Source organism: Homalodisca vitripennis, unplaced genomic scaffold (assembly GCF_021130785.1).
Source record: "Homalodisca vitripennis isolate AUS2020 unplaced genomic scaffold, UT_GWSS_2.1 ScUCBcl_399;HRSCAF=2300, whole genome shotgun sequence".
Classification (NCBI taxonomy): domain Eukaryota; kingdom Metazoa; phylum Arthropoda; class Insecta; order Hemiptera; family Cicadellidae; genus Homalodisca; species Homalodisca vitripennis.
Window position 1 is genome coordinate 45,409 of NW_025776516.1, and position 19,209 is coordinate 64,617.

Genomic DNA, 19,209 nt, shown 5'->3' on the forward strand with positions numbered 1-19,209 from the left:
AAAGACTTTTTTTGACGAACTTTCTAGTGACTATGAGTTTAGTGATCCTGTGCATTGCTTTAAAGTTAGGGTATTTTTGAGAGCTGTTGATATTTTAATTTCACAGTTAAACGAAAGGTTTAAATCTATGTTATGTATAACTGACACGTTCAGTTTTTTAAACCCAGATAATTTGTTACGGTTTTCTGACGAACAACTCGTACAGTCAGCCTCTGACTTTTGTAAAAAATATGAATCTGATGTGACTCATGCTTTAGTTAACGAAGTCATTTGCTTTAGAAATATAGTCAAAGACGACATCAGAAGTAATAAAATAAGCAAAATCAGCCAGCTGGCTGATTATCTATTGATTGAAAATAAGTTTATTTCATCAAGTGTGCCAAACGTATGTACTGCATTCATAATGTTTCTTACATTACCCGTGACTGTGGCAAGTAGTGAAAGGTCTTTTTCCAAACTAAAAATAATTAAGAACTACTTAAGAAATTCTATGTCCAATACTAGACTGTGTGACCTTAGTGTAATTAGTATTGAACATGAGAGAGCTCGGTCTTTAGATGTAAAAAGGTTAGCTAGACGGTTCCTAGAAACAAAGAGCCGTAGGGGCTTTGTCAGGGAGTGGGAGTAGGAATTAAAACCCTCAATTAAAATGTCTATGTTTCATGTTTAGCATAAAATTAACATTAAGATAATGTTGGAGCTTCTTACATCATTTATATGTCACTGAATAAATGTAAAATAAATGTAAAAAGTAAAAAGAAGTAGTCTTATTTTATCGTCCTAAAAAGTACAATAATTAATTGAAAGTATGTAATGTGATCCTAGTCTTGTAGTTAGCCCTAATTGAAATGTTTGTACATAATCTTTGACAATCAAAACATGTAAATGTAAACAAAAGATTCATCATTGGTGTTAACATTTACCAGGTGTTTTGCCAAATTTAACATTAGTGTTTACGTTTACCAATTACCAGGTGATTGAATGATTGATTTAAATTTTACTAAGTTTGAAACTAATATGACCAAGAAATACAAACAGTAAAAAGTCATAACATCATAAGTTTTAATAATCCATTGATTATAAAACATTAAAAAAATTAGAAATACCGTCATTTTTGACAGGATGATAACCTAAATAACCTAGTATATCATATATCTTTCTCTAATTGGATAGAGATTGTACAATGCCGTATGTAGCGAAGCAGTATCCAGGAAGACTTGCATTGGGGCGCAATCAAACTAGTTACGCCACTGCATTGAAACCTATCATTTAAGAGGCTGACACAAATTCTCTTTTGTCTGCAGCTGGATGCAAAAATGTATTCTCTGTGCGATTGTCTGTATATCTACAAATAGATATTTAAATTTTACAAACAACCTCAGTGAAGTCTATTACATGACACAAGGTTTGGCGTACTCCTACCTTGTTATACATGAAAAGTATCAATTAAAAGAATTCAGTTTTAGTAAGAAACTAAAACAACTCCTGTTTGTCTACGATTATATAATAATGATAACAATGTAAAATTCACTGCTAACTCAATTTTATGAAAAATTCTTTATGCTGTTTTATAAAATTACCACCGATTATGACCTCGGAAAAGTTAAATTTTGCAAGGTAAACTAACCAATGAAAATCAAAGAGAACACTTTGTTTTAGAAGTCCGATCTATCAAGGAGATCTTAGATCTGCCGTTTGATTTTACAGTAAAGCAATTAGGTATAGAAATTCACAATTAAATATATTTTTAAATATTAAAAAAGGATTTAACAAATATCAACATGCAATTTTGCAACAGAAATGACATAATAGGTATAACATAGTAAGCGGAAAGTTTCCAGGATAATACTGGTTTTTTTACTACAAACTAGAACTACAGTACTACAATATGAACAAAATTCTTGACTAGCTTGGTGATGCATACATTCTAACAATGATACCTCTTGGTGAAAGCGCTCCTGGATGTGGAACTCAGCACAGTTTATGGATAAAGAATTTGTATTTCAAACTAAATAAGTGTTTGGCAATAACTTTTTATTTACAAATAATTATTTTTACTAACAATACCACTACTTTGGTCATAAGATCTTAAGAATAAGTTTTCCGTGGTGTCCATGTTTCTGCATGAGATGTTCGTGTGCCAGTTGTATCTCCTCCATGGAGTACTCTCTGGCTATCACAGGTTTCACCCAGCCATCAATCATCCCTGAGGTGATTGCTTCTGTGTACTCCTTCCACTGGGTCTGCAAATTACAAACTCCCCATTATGATACTTTTCAACTAACTTTTAAGTTTAAAAGAATAGTTGTTACACAAAATGTAATAATATGTTACTAAAATGGTATTTTACTCATCCTGCTAACTCAGAATATAATATTACACACCAGTTAAATTGCCATGATATGAAAAGTAGACCCCCAAGTAAGAGAGATAATAGAAATATGCAGTGTCAGATCTAAGTTATGTAATTCAGATAATCCAGACTAAACAGTCAATACAGGTATGTTTTAATTTGATGGCAAATGTGTCACAAATAAAACACTACAAGTCAAATTTTTTGAGTAATTATTAAGAATTCATGTTCGTAATTCTTGAAAGCCTATTGAAATAACCATCATTAAAGGCTTCTTGTAACGACATGTCTTCATGTCAGCTTTACTACCATACAGGAAGGCTTCTCTTCATACTATACTGATCAGTGTCCTGGTAGAGTCAAATCAGCCACCTGGCATGTATTGGGTGTAAAAAGGTCCCTCCTATAATATTTCTCATGTTTATAAATTATTACTTCTAGAATGCATAAAGACAACACAGTGAGAATTGGAACCTGTCAATCAAATGACAATTTTTTCTATAAAATGTGCAGATTCAGGTATAAGCAAAGTATTTACATAATGTGGCAATAAAAGTTAATTTGCATCTCAGTATTTGCATTAGTTATCAAGTTGTAATCTGTAAATACTTAATTTTGTTTCTTTCCAGCTTATCCACAGATCTTTACACCATGTTATTTTTTACCCATAGTTTATTATTATTTTGCTTAAAATGTTAAGATTTATAGTTATAACATATTTTATTTAAGCAACTTAGGGTTTCAGATAAATGATTTTGTAGTAATTTTATTAGTACAGTATTTAATTTACAATTTTCTATTTTTTCTAAATTTGTTTCCTCAACAAATGGGAAAAAAAAATTTTTGTTACAAACATAGTTTGTATCTATTTCATATCTGATTCAAATGATTTCTTCAGTGATTTATTTTCTAGTATTGTATTTTAACAGTTATTGTTTATTTTGGTCACCATTGTTTAAGTACTGAAGCAGATTACTCTCTATTAAGATTGCTTGGAGTTATTCAATGTTGCAGCTGTTGTTCATGTTAAGATTGACTTGCTGCAGAGTTTTCTGACCCTCTTTACAGATACTACATCTTCTGTTACCAAGCTTAGTAGTTAAAGCTTTTAAAATGATATTATGGCACGCAGCATTAGGCTATGATTCACAAGGACCAGTATATTTAGCACAATGTATATTATGCAGCTCATACATTTTAGACTTTTTTTAGCACTTTGTCAATTAATAAAAAAAATGATACAATTTTAAATCTCTAGTTTTTTGGCTGCTTTTTAAGTTAGAATGAAGTGAAAATTTTAGTGTTGAATTTGACTGATTCTCTAGGTAACCAGGAAATCTTCAAGCAATATGGTTTGACCCTGAGTCAGCTAATGTAATCAAGATGGCATTGGAAAAATATGTGATTTGGAACACGTAAACATCCACTGCCTTCGCTGCTTTAAGTTGGTATAAACAATAAATCAGACGCATATTTAAATACCCTTAACCATAGTTTTTTAGGATTAAAAATTACAATACATGCATTCTTCCCATATTTTAACATATTTAAAGTTATATGTTGTGTTTTCTCTTAGTATTTGTGACTTTGGTATACCTACCCATTTCTTGAGGAATCGTTTTTCCTACCAATAATAATTACAGACAGCTGGATCAATGGAATTTTTCTTGTAGACCTTTCATTTTATATTCCTCCGTAAGAGACTAGAGGATACAAGAGAACACTTCACCAATCTCTTAAGTCACCTGTTTTCATCTTCTCTGTATTCCTACATAAGAGACTAGAAGGTGTACGAGAAATATTTCACCAATCTCAATCAATCAATCAATCAATTCATTTATTGCCAAAAACATAACATGCATAGGCATTCGTCAAGAAAATTATAATATCCTAACTTAAAGTATAGACTACTGACAGATCAAACACAACAAGACCAAATCAATATAACAGGAGTGATCTACAATTTATTATCCTCAACGTATTCCCGGACACTGTAATATTCTCTCGAAATAAGAAATTTTTTCAGACGATTTTGAAATTCCCTATCGTCCACAACAATTTTCAAGCAGGATGGCAAAGAGTTAAAAAGGCGGATGCAGGAGTAAAGACTTTGTTTTTCAAAAAAAGATGTTTTATGGCAGGGTAGGATTAGGTTGTTTCTTTTTCTTAAGGAGTAATTATGGGCTGGATTAACGTTGACTGAAAAAAGGTGGGGATACTTTTTGTAAAAAGAAAGACACTGAAGGATATAAATGGATGGGAACGTAAGGATATTATTACTGCGAAAGTAACCTCTACAAGACTGGGAACGACTCAACTTGAAAATAATCCGTATAGCTCTTTTCTGGAGACGAAAAAACATATTGAGTTTTCTTACTCTCGTATCCCCATATAGAGACTCCATAGCAAAGGTAAGGATAAAAACAGCCATAGTAAGTAAGCAAAAGAATTTCCTCACTAGCAAAACAGGATAGTCTATACATCAAAAATATGCAGCTGCTTAGTTTTTTCGTGACTTTATCAATGTGACTAAAAAAGTTTAGCTGATCATCCAAAACAATTCCAAGATAATTAACATTCAAAGAAGGACACATTTCTGACTCTCCAATCATAATGTTTTGAGATTCAATCAACGTTTTAGCAGACTTTCTAATTCCAAAATCAAGAAAATTGGTTTTAGATGTATTTACAAACAGAGAGTTTTCACCCACCACTGCAGCAAATTACTGGCCTGAACAAAGGTTTGGATTTCAAGCTCGGCTCGATTGCAACCAGAGATGACCAAAGAGGTATCATCAGCAAACAAAAACAACTTGGAACCTTTCACGCTTCGATGGATGTCATTTATGAATAGTAAAAAATAATAAAGGACCAAGTACGGAGCCTTGGGGAACTCCAGTGCGTACTTCTCGCTCCTCAGAAAATTGTTTTCTTAAGCACCCTGTATCATCAATAAAAGGAATTTCAACAATCTGTCTACGGTTCAGGAGATAAGAAGCAATCCAATCAAAAGCTTTCCCTCTAATACCCAAGTTTTCAAGTTTTCTGAGCAACAACCCGTGATCCACAACGTCGAAAGCCTTCGTAAGATCCAAAAATAGGCCAAACACGTGATTCCTGTTATCCAATGAGTTTGATACCTCAGTTAGAAGACTAAAAATTGCATTGACTGTAGACAACCCCTCACGAAAGCCATATTGATGGTCATGTAAAATTCCATTGACAGACAGGTAATTGGAAAGTCTGGTCAGCACAAGCCTTTCAAGAACTTTTGAAAATGTAGAAAGGATCGAAATGGGGCGGTAATTGCTAAGTTCATTTGGACTTCCTTTTTTCTTAAATATAGGTTTTACAATTGAGAGCTTCAAGTGTGATGGGAACTTCCCAGATTCAAATGACGAGTTCGCAATCTGTGCAAGAGGATCAGCCAATATATCTATACAGCTCAACAAAATCCCGGATGAAACTCCATCAAATCCTGCTGAATTGCTTGTTTTCAAGGACTTTACGACTGAGATGATTTCATTCTTATCAGTTGGAGCAAAAAATATAGAGGAACTCATACTTGATGAAGACAATGATCCAGGAGGAACAAATGAAGAATTACCCTCAGAATCTCTCAAACTCTGGCTTATCTCTGCAAAATGGATGTTGAATTTCTCTGAAATCATCCTAGGATTGTTCATCAGATCGCCATTCTCGTCATCAAGCGTAATATGTGTGAAGGCATTAGCTTTCTTATCAGGAATGAGATCCTTAACCACATTCCAAGCAGCTCGCTGTTTATTCTGAGCCCCGCTGATGTAGGTCAATACTTTTTTCGCTTTGGCGGAATGGATGCGATTCCTAAACTCCTTCTTGGTTTGAATAAAAGAAACTCTCAAAGGATGAGAAGAGTCAAGATGCTTAGACAGCGAGTAGAGAAACAAAAGGCGATTATGAAGTTTTTTTAGATCTTCATCCAAAGGAATCCTCATCTGAGTGCCCCATGTACCGAACTTAATCTTTTTTGTAGGAAAAACACAATCAATATAAAATGACAAAATTGCAAGAAATGAGTCAAACATTTCATCAAACATCAGCGGCTCCAAAAAGCTCATGCCATGATTCACCCTCCAGAAGACTCCTCAAGACCCGAATGCCGTCCGGGGTGAAGCACCGCTTGAATGTAAATTTAATAATATTGTGGGTTGAAGGAACAAATGAGGCAATGTCTCCAATTTGCGCATGATGATCGGAAATTCCAGTAATTAGAACCTGAGGTGAAAACATATTCTTTGGAATATTGCTAAATATGTTGTCAATGAGTGAACTGGAACCATTAAATTCTCGAGTGAAAGTGTCTATTGTGCTCACCAAGCCGAACGAATTCATCAGATCGATAAAAATTTTAGATGACTGACTAATGGTGGAAAAATCTATATTGAAATCACCAGACAAAACAATCCATCTGTCAAGATGGATACAGGTTTCCAAGCAATGCTGAATCGATAGAAAAAAATCATTTATTTCAGAAATGCTCTGATTAGGTGGTCTATAGACACATATAAAAATAATACTATTTGCTTCAGACTCAACTCTAACACCACACAACTCACAAACACCCTCAATCGAGAACTCAGACATATCAATTTCATAAAACTTAAGTAGTTCCTTAACTAAAATACAAACGCCTCCTCTTTTTAAGATAGAACGACAGTACCCCGAAGCAATACAGTAGCCAGGCATGCTGAAAGAGTCTAGGTCCGCTTTATTAAAAAAATGCTCAGAGATACAAAGCAAATCTGGGGAGTACAGATCAAGTAAAACTTCAATTTGAGGCATTTTTGCCTTGGCACCCTGCACATTCTGATGGATAACTCGGAGACTTCGTAATAGAGGCCTGCCCACCAAAGAACAATTACCATTCATTAAAACACTATCCACTCTCGGCAAACAGCCCTCAAAAAACAGTCCTTCTTAGGAGGATAGGTGTCTTTCGGCACTGTATCCGACATAACTGGGAGTGATTCGGACATATAGTTATATGAGAGATCTCGGTTAATTAAGACAGGAATAGGAGAGGTTTGGGAGCTACAATCAACAGGCATCATGTTAAAAAGGAGACTAGCTATCCTCCTCTTCCCTGAAATGTTAAGATGGAGGCCAAATTTGGTGTAAAGTTGAGGCTTGAATACTGAGCTGAGTGACAGGAAATGGGCATGAACAAACTGTGAAACGATTTGAAAAATTGTCATATTAATCTTAGAAATTAAACTATTTAGATCAGGCCTATCCCGTCTATAAGGAAGGCCAACCACAATCACGTTTGTGTTGCTAGTCGATGTTAATAATCTGGTAAATGAGTTCAATAAATCTTCAATACTACAGTGTCCAGAGTTTACATCATTGGTCCCACCAAAAATTATCAAATAATCATTTTTACATAAATCACTAGATACATCATCTATATCATGTAAAACATGATCCAACTTAGCACCAGGTCTGACAAAAGAAAGTACATCAGAACCACTATTACATTTTTCTTGTAACAAGTTACTTAGCAGTTTACCATGACTGTCAGTTAACAACCTAATTTTTCCTTCTTGGACGTCTTACAGAAACAGAAGGAGAGACATTTTCCTCATCGCAATATTCTGGTGTTAAGCTTAACACTTCCGTACTGATTACATTTGTTCTACTATCAGCACATTTGTTTGACCTAGAAGTCTTGTGTCTCTTAAGGGGATTCCCTACTGAAACTAGTGATTTTCATTCAAACATGTTTAATGATTTTAATATTTATATATTTGGGTTCCTTTGGTCCTAGAATAATGATTGCCACTGTTATATTTTAAAAATATACATATATTTACCTCCTTTTTGGAATTTTTGAGTTGTTTTTTTAGAAAAATACATGGGATTTTGAATGTCTCATAACTTTGTAACTAATGAACCAATATTATTGGTTATTATCTCATTTTTAAGAACATGACAAGTACTAAGTTTTTGTGTATGCCGAAGTTTATTTCTCAAATAGTTTTAAATTTATGGCTTGACAAAAACATTTAAATTTTTTTTTTATAAATAGTATTTTTAATTATTTTTTATTAAAACTTTGATTTAACATGTAATAATATCCATGCACAAAAAGTTTTACAACATTATAAATAATATGTAGTAAAAGTTTCACTGCTTTAGCTTTAATAGCTAAAAAGTTATAAGAACTTTTGTGTGAAAAATATAAAAATTTTAAATCTTCTGGAATCAGCGTTTGAAGTTTACACGAGCTATTTAGTAGCTATAGATGAAAGTAACTTACCATACTGGTACTTGTAGTCGGTGAATAGTATATTTATATATTGAAGACATATGTAGGCCTAATAAACCACTAACAAGAAAGAAAAGGCTATATTTGCTATATTATTACTAAAAAAAGGATTGCTGGAGTCTGGTTCTGGCACTGGCTGACTAGACCAAAAGTAGATGTGCGTGCTCCTCTTCAAATATTTTTTCACAGTGATGAAAAGTTACATTATAGTAAATGCTATGTTTTTATGGTTTCTTATAAGACATAGAATTGAAATAAATATAAAAGTTAATTTTAATTTTTTTGTAAAAATTGGTCATTTTTCAGTAGGGAATCCCCTTAAGGTGACTAGGAGAGTTGTTGTGCAATCTTATTGGACTACCAAAATCTCCACTTACTCTTGGAGTTACCCCTACCACCTCACAAGGAGGTTCAGATTCGTCAAGGGAAGAGAGGATGGAGTAAGGATTATTGTGCTCAAAAGAGACATCAAGAGAGGTACTGGGGTGAATTTTTACTGGAAGTTTGGACAGTTACCCAACCTAACTCATCTGACTGCTCCCCTCCAGCCTCCAGGGAAGCTGGTTTAAGCTGTACTTTCATGAGATCAGGTTGATCAGTTGGCGACACCATCAAGCTACTTGAAGAACAAACCTCACTTAAATCAGAATTCACATGTAATATCACATCAGTGTACCAATCAAGAAACGGTATCTGCAACATCTTATTACAGTAAGCTTCATTAACCAATTTAGTATACATCAAGACATTCAAGCCACACTCATAGTTGTTGTTTTGCTTTGCACAATCCACCTCAACAAGAGTAAGTCCAGCATTCAGTCTCTCGATCAAAATGTTCGCACTTAAGAGATTGTGTTTGCCAAGCGAATCAAAATGGAATGCCTGCTTTACAAACAAGTCTACGAATAGTAAACTCCAGTGATCACCAGAATCACTTTTAATTTTATCAAGGTTATTGCCTACACAAAAAAACGCATATTTAGAGTTATAAAATGATAATTCCTCTAGAATTGGCAAAACATCACCAGAATCACCCAACTTAACAAATTGCGTAACAGATGGACCGAAAAAGAGAGTTTCTATTATGTCATCTGTAGTAAAGAAAAATATGATCCACATTTTGATAGAGCTTTCCCTCTCTAATGACTTACCCTTGAAATGTCGGACATTTTCACTCCAGTGATATATCCTTCAGTTCTGATCAGAAAGCGAGGATCTATTGTTACAGATTCTTTGGCTCCTACAATCTGAAAATGAATGAGAACCAGTATAGTTTAATCTTTATCGCCATAAATTCAAATTCCTGCTCTTTTATAATGGATACTTTTATTAATGATTAATGGCTTGTTGGAATCAAAATGTAAATTGTACAAAGTCTTTTGAAAAAATATCACAACTTTTTAATTTCCGCAGGTTACGTATATTTGTTTTTTTTTTTTAATAATCTTTACGTGGTGTTATATTAGTACACATATCTAATTTATGCCAACAAGTTTGGCCATTCTGAATGTTCAGTTAATTCTTGACAGGTGATTTGCTTGCATGTGTCATGGCTCTTCTTCAATATGTGCATATACGAACAAATGTAAAGATTCTGTATCCAATGTTGTGTTAAAAACGAAATTAAGACCTCGGACGCATTCCGTATGTTGACTGTGGCTTATGGAGAAGCTACCTCAGACTAAAGAAAACGTTTATTGGTGGTACAAATATGTTCTCAGAGGGCTGAGAAGCCCGAGCACGTCAAGAACAGACAAAAATAAAATATTGATGAAGTGAAAAAAATAGTATTGGCCAATCGTCAAATTACTTTAAGAGATGTTTCCGAGGACCTGAACATATTGATTGGCTGATACCATTCGATTTTTACCAATGATTTGGGCATGAGACGTGTTGCCATGAAATTCATACCAAAATTGCTCAATTTCGACCAATAACAATATGGACACCAAATAGTTATTTTCTATGTATCAGCTAGACATTTCTATAAAAAGTACTCACAGCTATTCTTCCATTAGGTGCTAACGACTTCAGGTCCATAGCGAGATTTTTTGTTGCTTTGTTCTCCAATATTGCATCAAATCCTTTGCAGTTTGGTATCATTTCAATTGCCTGGGTCAAATGTGAACTATCTCTGGATCAATGCAAGAATAACATTAAATATACAACAAAATACGATAAATCACTAGGTTGTATTGTGTTCAGCCTACTATTTGAGTATTTTCATTATCAACTGATGTATCTTCATTCAAACTAAATATTACTGAGTTGTTATTTTTTAGTGAAATACATGCTAGTTCGAAATGTGATAAAGATTAAACATTACACAATTCATTTTGTTAAACAGCAATACATTTCTGAGTCTAAATATTTGTTTCTGAATCATCAAATTATTTTCCTAACCTCATCCCTTTGAGTCAATGTTGCATATTTCCTGTAAGATCTGATGTTAACCCTTTGAGTGCTGCAGCTATTTCAGTCATACGAATAAAATGTTTTGCTAATTTGTTAAATGTTTGGAGAAAAAATTTATTGTTTAGTAATTGTTCTACACATTTTCATTATTTGTGTTTTTTATGATATAAAGTAAAGAATATGACACATATCCTATCACAATTAAAATACTTTGTAGATTAAAAATATGAATTTTACAATATCTTTAATCAAATTTGTGAGCGTAATAATTTTACAGAATTGTTTGTGTTATCTCAAGTGAAAGCCTATTACAAATAATCACATTAAAACTTTTTATATGCACAAACCTCCTGTCACGATGTTTGTTTACGCTAATTTCAGAAACTACTGAACAGATTTCAATACAATTTTAGAGATATGTATTGTTTCTGCCAACTTGATAGATAGTATAGTTTTTATCTAAATTAATAAATGTCAATCCTTTATTTTGCGAATTTAAGGTTTTTTACAGATAAAGGGTTTAATTCACTATTAGAGCCTGTTAAATGTAATCAACTGTTCTATGTAAACATAGTTTCATAACAGTACAATCATATGTTTCATTAATTTAACCACAGTTATTTCAATTTGTTTAACCCTTTCCGCTCGGAGCGGTAATGTTAGAATGTCCACAGAGATCGGATGGGCAGCAGTGATGGCCACCGCCATTTCCTCTAGCGCACGCATATATTTTTAGAGTCGCCGTCCTCAGAGATCGGATGGTCAGCTGTGCTGTCCGTTGAATAATCACACACAAGTTATAAACTCAGATCAATAAGCTGTTTCATTACAAAGCTTGGAAATTGATCATCTGGTCAATATTGCATTCTAGGCTTTCGTTTTAGCGCGCTTTTAACCACATTGTCACTAGTGAGTTAATCTACACGCATTATTAGAACGGATTGTTTATTATTCTTAGTATTGTGCAATTTTATTAAATATTAGTGTAAATGAAGTTTTGTAGATATCAGTGTAAATATATCAGTATTAATACCTGGTTTTTACTGGTATTATTATTAGAGCTTGTTGGTGATGTAAAATAAAAACAAAAATAAAAAAGGAAGACCATCCCAATTGCAAGACATTTCCCGACTAAATGGGAAACTTCATCTACCATATCCTCTTGAAGGTAGAAAAGTGAAGAATTGCGTCGTGTGTAGCAGCAGAGCACAAGCCGTCACCAGGAAAAGAGTGAAGTTTTATTGCAAAACTTGTGAAAATGAGCCCGGTCTTCACATCGGTGTTTGTTTTGAAAAGTACCATTCTTCTCAGATATTTCAACAACAAGATGACAACTAGCCTGCAGTAAAATTTGTATTCGGAACAATAATAAGCAGTTAAATTTTATTTTGTATCATGTTATAATTATTTACTGTCACATTATTAATACTCATTGTAACTCATGTTAGTTTATAGAAATATAACATTTCCATGTAATACTTTTCAACTACATTATTATTTACCTTTGGACCTTTAAATCCATTTAACTTTTTAAAAGGCACAGTATCAATGACGCGGCGAAAATAAATCCGAGCTGGTGGGGACGCAACAATCACATGGCTGCTGTGTGCACGCAGGCGCCATAGTGGACAGCACCGCTGCCCATCCGATCTGAGTGGACAGTACGCGCTAAAATAATACGAACCTACGAGAAGCCATATTTGGTCAGCACTGCTAACCATCCGAGCTGAAAGGGTTAATTTATAGTCTTGAAAGCATAGAGTAAGTTTTATAGTAACATCATTTCTTATATCAACCTTTTCAGCAACCACTGTTTAGCATAGAGTAAGAAAATATCCAGATATGAGAAATAATGAAAAATGTTAATAAAACATACATTTTTAATTATATTTTTTTGCAAACTTTAAGTATGCAGTGCTTGGTTAGTACTGTAATGTTGGTATAAAAGAGTTACTATCTAACTTTTATTATATACTTAAAGTCTGTTATAAAACCTATCTTAGTTGTCTTTTGATAGAAGTAGGCTTATCTGTCCTGTGTATGTACATACATTATCTTGATCAGAAAACCAGTCAAAATCAACTATGGAACAAAAAGTGCAAAGACAAGATTTAATTACAATGGCCATAAATATACGCTTTTTGACAGATTTTCTTCATCGAGGCAAAAAGGCAAACTCAAAAATTGACGACGGAAATATAATTCACTCAAACCACAAGTGCTCACACATGTGCAAAGCCTATGGAATTGTAGGCGAAACCGCAGGTAACTGCTAGTATCATACAATTTTTCTACAACAAAAACATGTTTCTTCACAGAAAATTCCACAATTGGTTAACAATGTTTTGGTACATTATGTAGTACCATAATCAGGTTTTTAATGTTTACACTTCAGTTTTACTTGTTATAAAACTATTTTGATTTTAACTATTTTTAATCATAAATTTTGATTTCCATTCTACCCAAGTTGAATAATACTGTAAATATATTTTTGGTCGGTTAGTACAAACATCTTATATAAGCTATAAATGTTACTACATTCTATATTTTTCTGATTGATACTATATTAAGGAAAAATAAATATTAATTCTGTGCATGTGGAAAAAAAATATATATACAGGGTGATTCATGAAGTTCTCCCCCCACTTCTACAGCACATTGTACTAGTAAAAATAATGAAAAAATGTTATATAAACATAGCTGAAAACGCTTCGTTAGCGAGTTACAGCTAGCGAAAGATTTCGCCTGAATTCCTGGGTAAAGAGTAAAATAAAGCCATACTGAACTTTTGGAAATGTTAATTAAGTAAGAAATATCGTGGATTCTTATGTATTTTTACCTGATAAAGCTAATAAAATAGGTTTCAGAACTGTACCTGTAGTAGTTTTTTTAGGGATTCAGGGTTAAATGCAAAAAATTGGGGCACGAAACAATGTTTTTTTAAGTTTGATATACAATAACTTTGTTAAATTGGTAATAAATACATAAAATCAACAAACATTAATTGTAGAGAATTTAATTCTGAGAAAATTGATATAATCAAAGTCTAAAATAAAACAGAAATAAGTACCAAAAAATCGATTTTATTCAGTATAATACACATTACTAGTTTTAAAGCAAAATTAATCAGGTTGGGCCAACCGTACGCACCTTTTTATAATAGATGTTCGAAAATGAGGCCATCATTATCAATACATTTTGCAGCACGTTTGTGTATTGCTTTTTTTGCGTTTCTTAATTTTTTCAGGACTTCCCTGTATCTGCACAGCCGAATCCATAATACGGGCAATTAATTCATCACGAGAATTCACTTTTGTCTTGTATACAATGTCTTTCATCCATCCCCAGATGCAATAATCCAATGGAGATAGATCTGGTGATCTTGGTGGCCAAGGGTGAGGCCCTCCACGACCAATCCAGTGTCCAGAAAATTGATGATTTAAGTAAGCAGAAACGGCACGTGAAAAGTGGGGAGGTGCTCCGTTCATGCTGGAAGTACAAATTTTGTCTGAGATGTAAAGGAACATTCTCTAACAGCTGCGGCAACTCTTCTTGAAGGAAATGCAAATAGAACTCAGCATTTAGGCGTCCAGGTAATATGAAAGGTCAAATCAGCCGATTGTGCAAAAGGCCACACCAGACATTGACGCTAAATCGGTGTTGAAAGTTCTGTTCCACTACCTCATGTGGATTTTCTTCTGCCCATGAGTGTTCATTGTGCAAGTTATTGACACCATCCCGAGTGAATTGTGCCTCATCCGTAAAAAAAATACGCTTGTAGAGTTGATTATTAATATTCAAAAAGTTGCAAAACTCCAAGCGAAGCGGACCATCCCCTAGCTGTAGATGTTGAACCTTTTGTTTATGAAACGGATAAAATTTGTTTCGATTAAGTGACCTCCACACCGTTGACTGCGAAACTCCTATCCGCCTAGAAATACGTCGTGTAACTTACACCTGGGACTGCGATGAACAGCATTAGTAACAATATCATCATCAAGTTGGACAGCTCGTTCATAATTGGTTCTAGTTACTTGGTAGTGATCCTGTTTCCCGAAGAGTACGAAAAAGTTCCTGAAATTGTTTTGGTATCTGGAATCCTCCTATTAGGGTAACGTAGTTCATATTCTTCTACAGCAGCTCTAGCATTACCATTACAGTAACCCAAAATAAAAACCATATCAGCGTATTCCTCTGATGTAAATAAGTAAGGCATTTTTTCGCTGAATAAACAATCGAATTATAACTCACAGAAAAATTGCATTTAATAACACGATTCACAGAACCCGATCTTCTGCTGTAGCTTGCAAAACACCACTAATACACAGTTCTAACGTAACAGTACAGAATACCATTGTTGATCAGCTGTTCAACGGATAAACTTAGAAATTAATAAAACAAAAAACTGCATTTCGATGATTAGTAAACAATAATGGGACAATGTTTGCTTCATTTATTTTCGAACATTTGATGTAAATTGTTATTTAAAAAAAATTACAACGTAATAAAACATGATATTTTTATTTACAATTAATTTATTTAACAGTTAATCTTGTTTTCTCAATTTATCTCATCATTAAGGAACAAACATTTTGTTTTTGTTTTATTTTAACTAAATACCGTACGGTATTTCTTTACAGCTAGTAATGTATTATACTGAATAAAATCGATTTTTTGGTACTTATTTCTGTTTTATTTTAGACTTTGATTATATCAATTTTCTCAGAATTAAATTCTCTACAATTATTGTTTGTTGATTTTATGTATTTATTACCAATTTAACAAAGTTATTGTACATCAAACTTAAAAAAAACATTGTTTCGTGCCCCAATTTTTTGCATTTAACCCTGAATCCCTAAAAAACTACTACAGGTACAGTTCTGAAACCTATTTTATTAGCTTTATCAGGTAAAAATACATAAGAATCCACGATATTTCTTACTTAATTAACCTTTCCAAAAGTTCAGTATGGCTTTATTTTACTCTTTACCCAGGAATTCAGGCGAAATCTTTCGCTAGCTGTAACTCGCTAACGAAGCGTTTTCGGACCTATGTTTATATAACATTTTTTCATTATTTTTACTAGTACAATGTGCTGTAGAAGTGGGGGGAGAACTTCATGAATCACCCTGTATGTATGTATAATTAGAATTTCTCTAAATATGTTATAGGGACATGACATTATTTTGAAATTTATTTATTGTGCTACTATTCATTGATTTATTTGTGAATGCCGGAAAGTAAACTGGGTTTTTAAAGTTTCGATTACAATAAATATTTTATCACTTTTATTCTCTAAGTGATGTTTCATTATATGATCAATGATATTTGCATCAGGATAGTAAGACAACACCAGACTATCAATGCAAAAATTTTAGACAGCTTTTGTTGTTTAGGTTATTATTATTAGGTGTAGACCAAACATCCAACCAGTTTTTGTCACCCACTTTATTATTTTATACTGTTTTATTTGTGAACGCAATTTGCAAAATAATGTAGTTTTTGTCAAATTTTTTTTATTTCTTAAAATAACATTAAAAAGCAAAATGTTTTCAAAATTTTGTTTGTTATTTTATATTCCAAGAAAAATTATATAGATTGAAAAAATTATTTTCAGCACTTAAGTTAAGAAATACCACACCATAAATAACTTCCACACTGTTGATCATGTCTGAATCATTGCAATAGATCATTTAACTGCTATAGTATGTTACACTTTTGGTGACAAAACACACTTTTGGTTAAAAAGGAATAAAATTAAACAAAAACATTTAGTGCAAAGAAACTACTGCTATCTTATTTGGTGCTACACATTTCAAAATCATTCCACTGAAAAGTTTTTACAACAAAACATTAATTTGATATCATATATCTTCTTTTAAACTCATAGTATTTAAAAAATAGATTATGGATACCAACTACTTTCCCTATTTATTACTAATAAAAAACACAAATAAGGCCTACCTATGATTTACAACATAATCAGCACCAATATCTTTAACCATTTGTCTGCCTTCATCTGTTCCTGCAGTTCCCACCACAACAGCACCTGTCATCAACATTTGTGACTCAAATACAATACATAAATTCAAATAAACAACACAAACTATGAACAGATTATACTTATTTTATTTGATCAAATTTGTACCACTTCTACAACCATAATATGAGCTGAGCATGTAAATTTAAACACTACTAGATTTTGGAATGTAATTTTATTAATTGTGCAAAATAATAATCAATAAACATAGGGAGACATCTTGTGTAAGTTCATTGTATATAAGAGATAATATTTAACAGATATAAATATTTTGAAAATTAAAGTTACTTAACTATTAAGTTATAAAGTTAGTAGTAATTAAAGTAATAAATATTTAGAAAGACATACCCATTTTTAGTACTTAATACTCATTTAAAAAAACAAAATGAAAATAAGACATAACATGTTTAGATCATGATAATACCAAACAATATAGTAAAAAACACACCTCTAAAACATTAATTTCAAAGTGTATATTTTGAATTTGGGAAAAATACATTTAAACCATGATGAAGACAATAATACATTTCATTATTAGTGTCGAAAGTGAATGGCGAGATTACATTTACATGCAAGGCGAAGACGAGTGTGGATAATGCTATCAACCACACAATAGTACTTTTGAGATGAGTATTGATTAATACTTTTCTTCAACATACAAAAAAAAAGAACGTACACAAAATTTGTTTAAAAATAATCTGACAATTCAGTCTAGTAATTATCTTCCATAAAGAAATGTAGCACTTATGTATAATTCATTTTGGTGTGAAAGAATCAGCTGTTTCAATATAGAACTGTAAAAACAAATAAAGGAATATTACACTTAATTGTTTTATACAAGGAAAGGGATTTTTACATAGAGAAATGTTTGCGAGGGAAAAAATCAGGAACTTAGCTATGAGGGAAACAATAACTTTTGCAGATCTCAGCTGTATTGGTAAGTAGCCCATTACTATGCAGTGTGATGAAAAGATTTGTATGATTTAATTTGTATGAAATTTTGAATACAAAATATAATGGGAGTTGAACATATGAAATCTATCAAATGAAAACACAAAAATTACATTTAATAAATAACGTATAGTTTGCAAAGTAAATATATTGTGTATTGTGTCTTTCTTTCTTTATATATATAATTAGTATTACAGACCCTAAAATATATATACTTAGTATTACAAACCCTAAAATTGGTAACATTTGAGAGATAGCAAAAACTTACAGATGTCACTGCCACTTGAAGAAATGTATGAGATGAGATAAGACGAGCCCCATACTGCTAAATATTGTTATTCACAAAAATAATACCAAACACCAAAACTTTTGGCAAACTGTTGTGGTTGTGATCTCTCACATGTTAAATAAATAAATTTCAACTTTCGTTTTGAGAATCAAATGTTAAGGGATCTACTTCCTCCCTTTACAAAAACACTGTTCACAAAATGGTTCCTCATTCAAGTAAGAGTGAATGCTCCAAATAACATATCAAAACCAGTTTTAGTCTTTCAATAATTGAACATGCAAATAAAAAGCAACCTATATTAAAAATAATATTTGTGTCTGTCATACCTACAGCCTTGGCAATCTGCACTGCTGCCATACCCACTGCCCCACTAGCTCCATGGACAAGTACTATCTCATCTTTCCTGATTTTCAGTCTGTAAAAAACATAAAATTTGTTCTTTGCGAGAAAGGTGAAACTTATCTTTCTTCACTTTATATTCAAAATTTTACTATACAAGTAATTTTTTATAGCCTAATTCTAATAATTCCTACATAAACAATTTAAAACGATCATAGTAACTGAAAAATGAATAAGAAGAAAACCCTTTCATCTCACCTATCCTAATACAAACCAATTGGATGAGGGTAAATAGCTGTGCCCTTAAAATAAAATATAAATTCTCTCTTTATTTTTATAAAAGGAAATGCTTTACTAACAAACCTTTGGATAAAAGTGAATCATTTTCTTTTTTAGAGATGGAGAGAATTTGTATTTTATTTCAAGAGTGCAGTCAATACCATGATTAGAATGCTAAATACAAGGGAATATAAACTAGAAAAGTTAAAACAAAATTAAAACTCTATTTGACT

General features: G+C 32.4%; 1 protein-coding gene across 1 annotated transcript in view; it reads right to left on the bottom strand.

Annotated features, from left to right (window-relative positions):
- Nucleotides 1-2,013: 2,013 nt before the first annotated feature.
- LOC124370657 (quinone oxidoreductase-like) overlaps nucleotides 2,014-19,209 on the bottom strand; it is a 33,382-nt gene continuing 16,186 nt past the window's right edge. Inside the window, 5 exon segments of the mRNA XM_046828945.1 lie at nucleotides 2,014-2,243; nucleotides 9,815-9,910; nucleotides 10,665-10,797; nucleotides 17,043-17,127; nucleotides 18,685-18,773. Coding sequence (XP_046684901.1) covers nucleotides 2,079-2,243; nucleotides 9,815-9,910; nucleotides 10,665-10,797; nucleotides 17,043-17,127; nucleotides 18,685-18,773 — 568 coding nt within the window. The 3' untranslated portion in view covers nucleotides 2,014-2,078.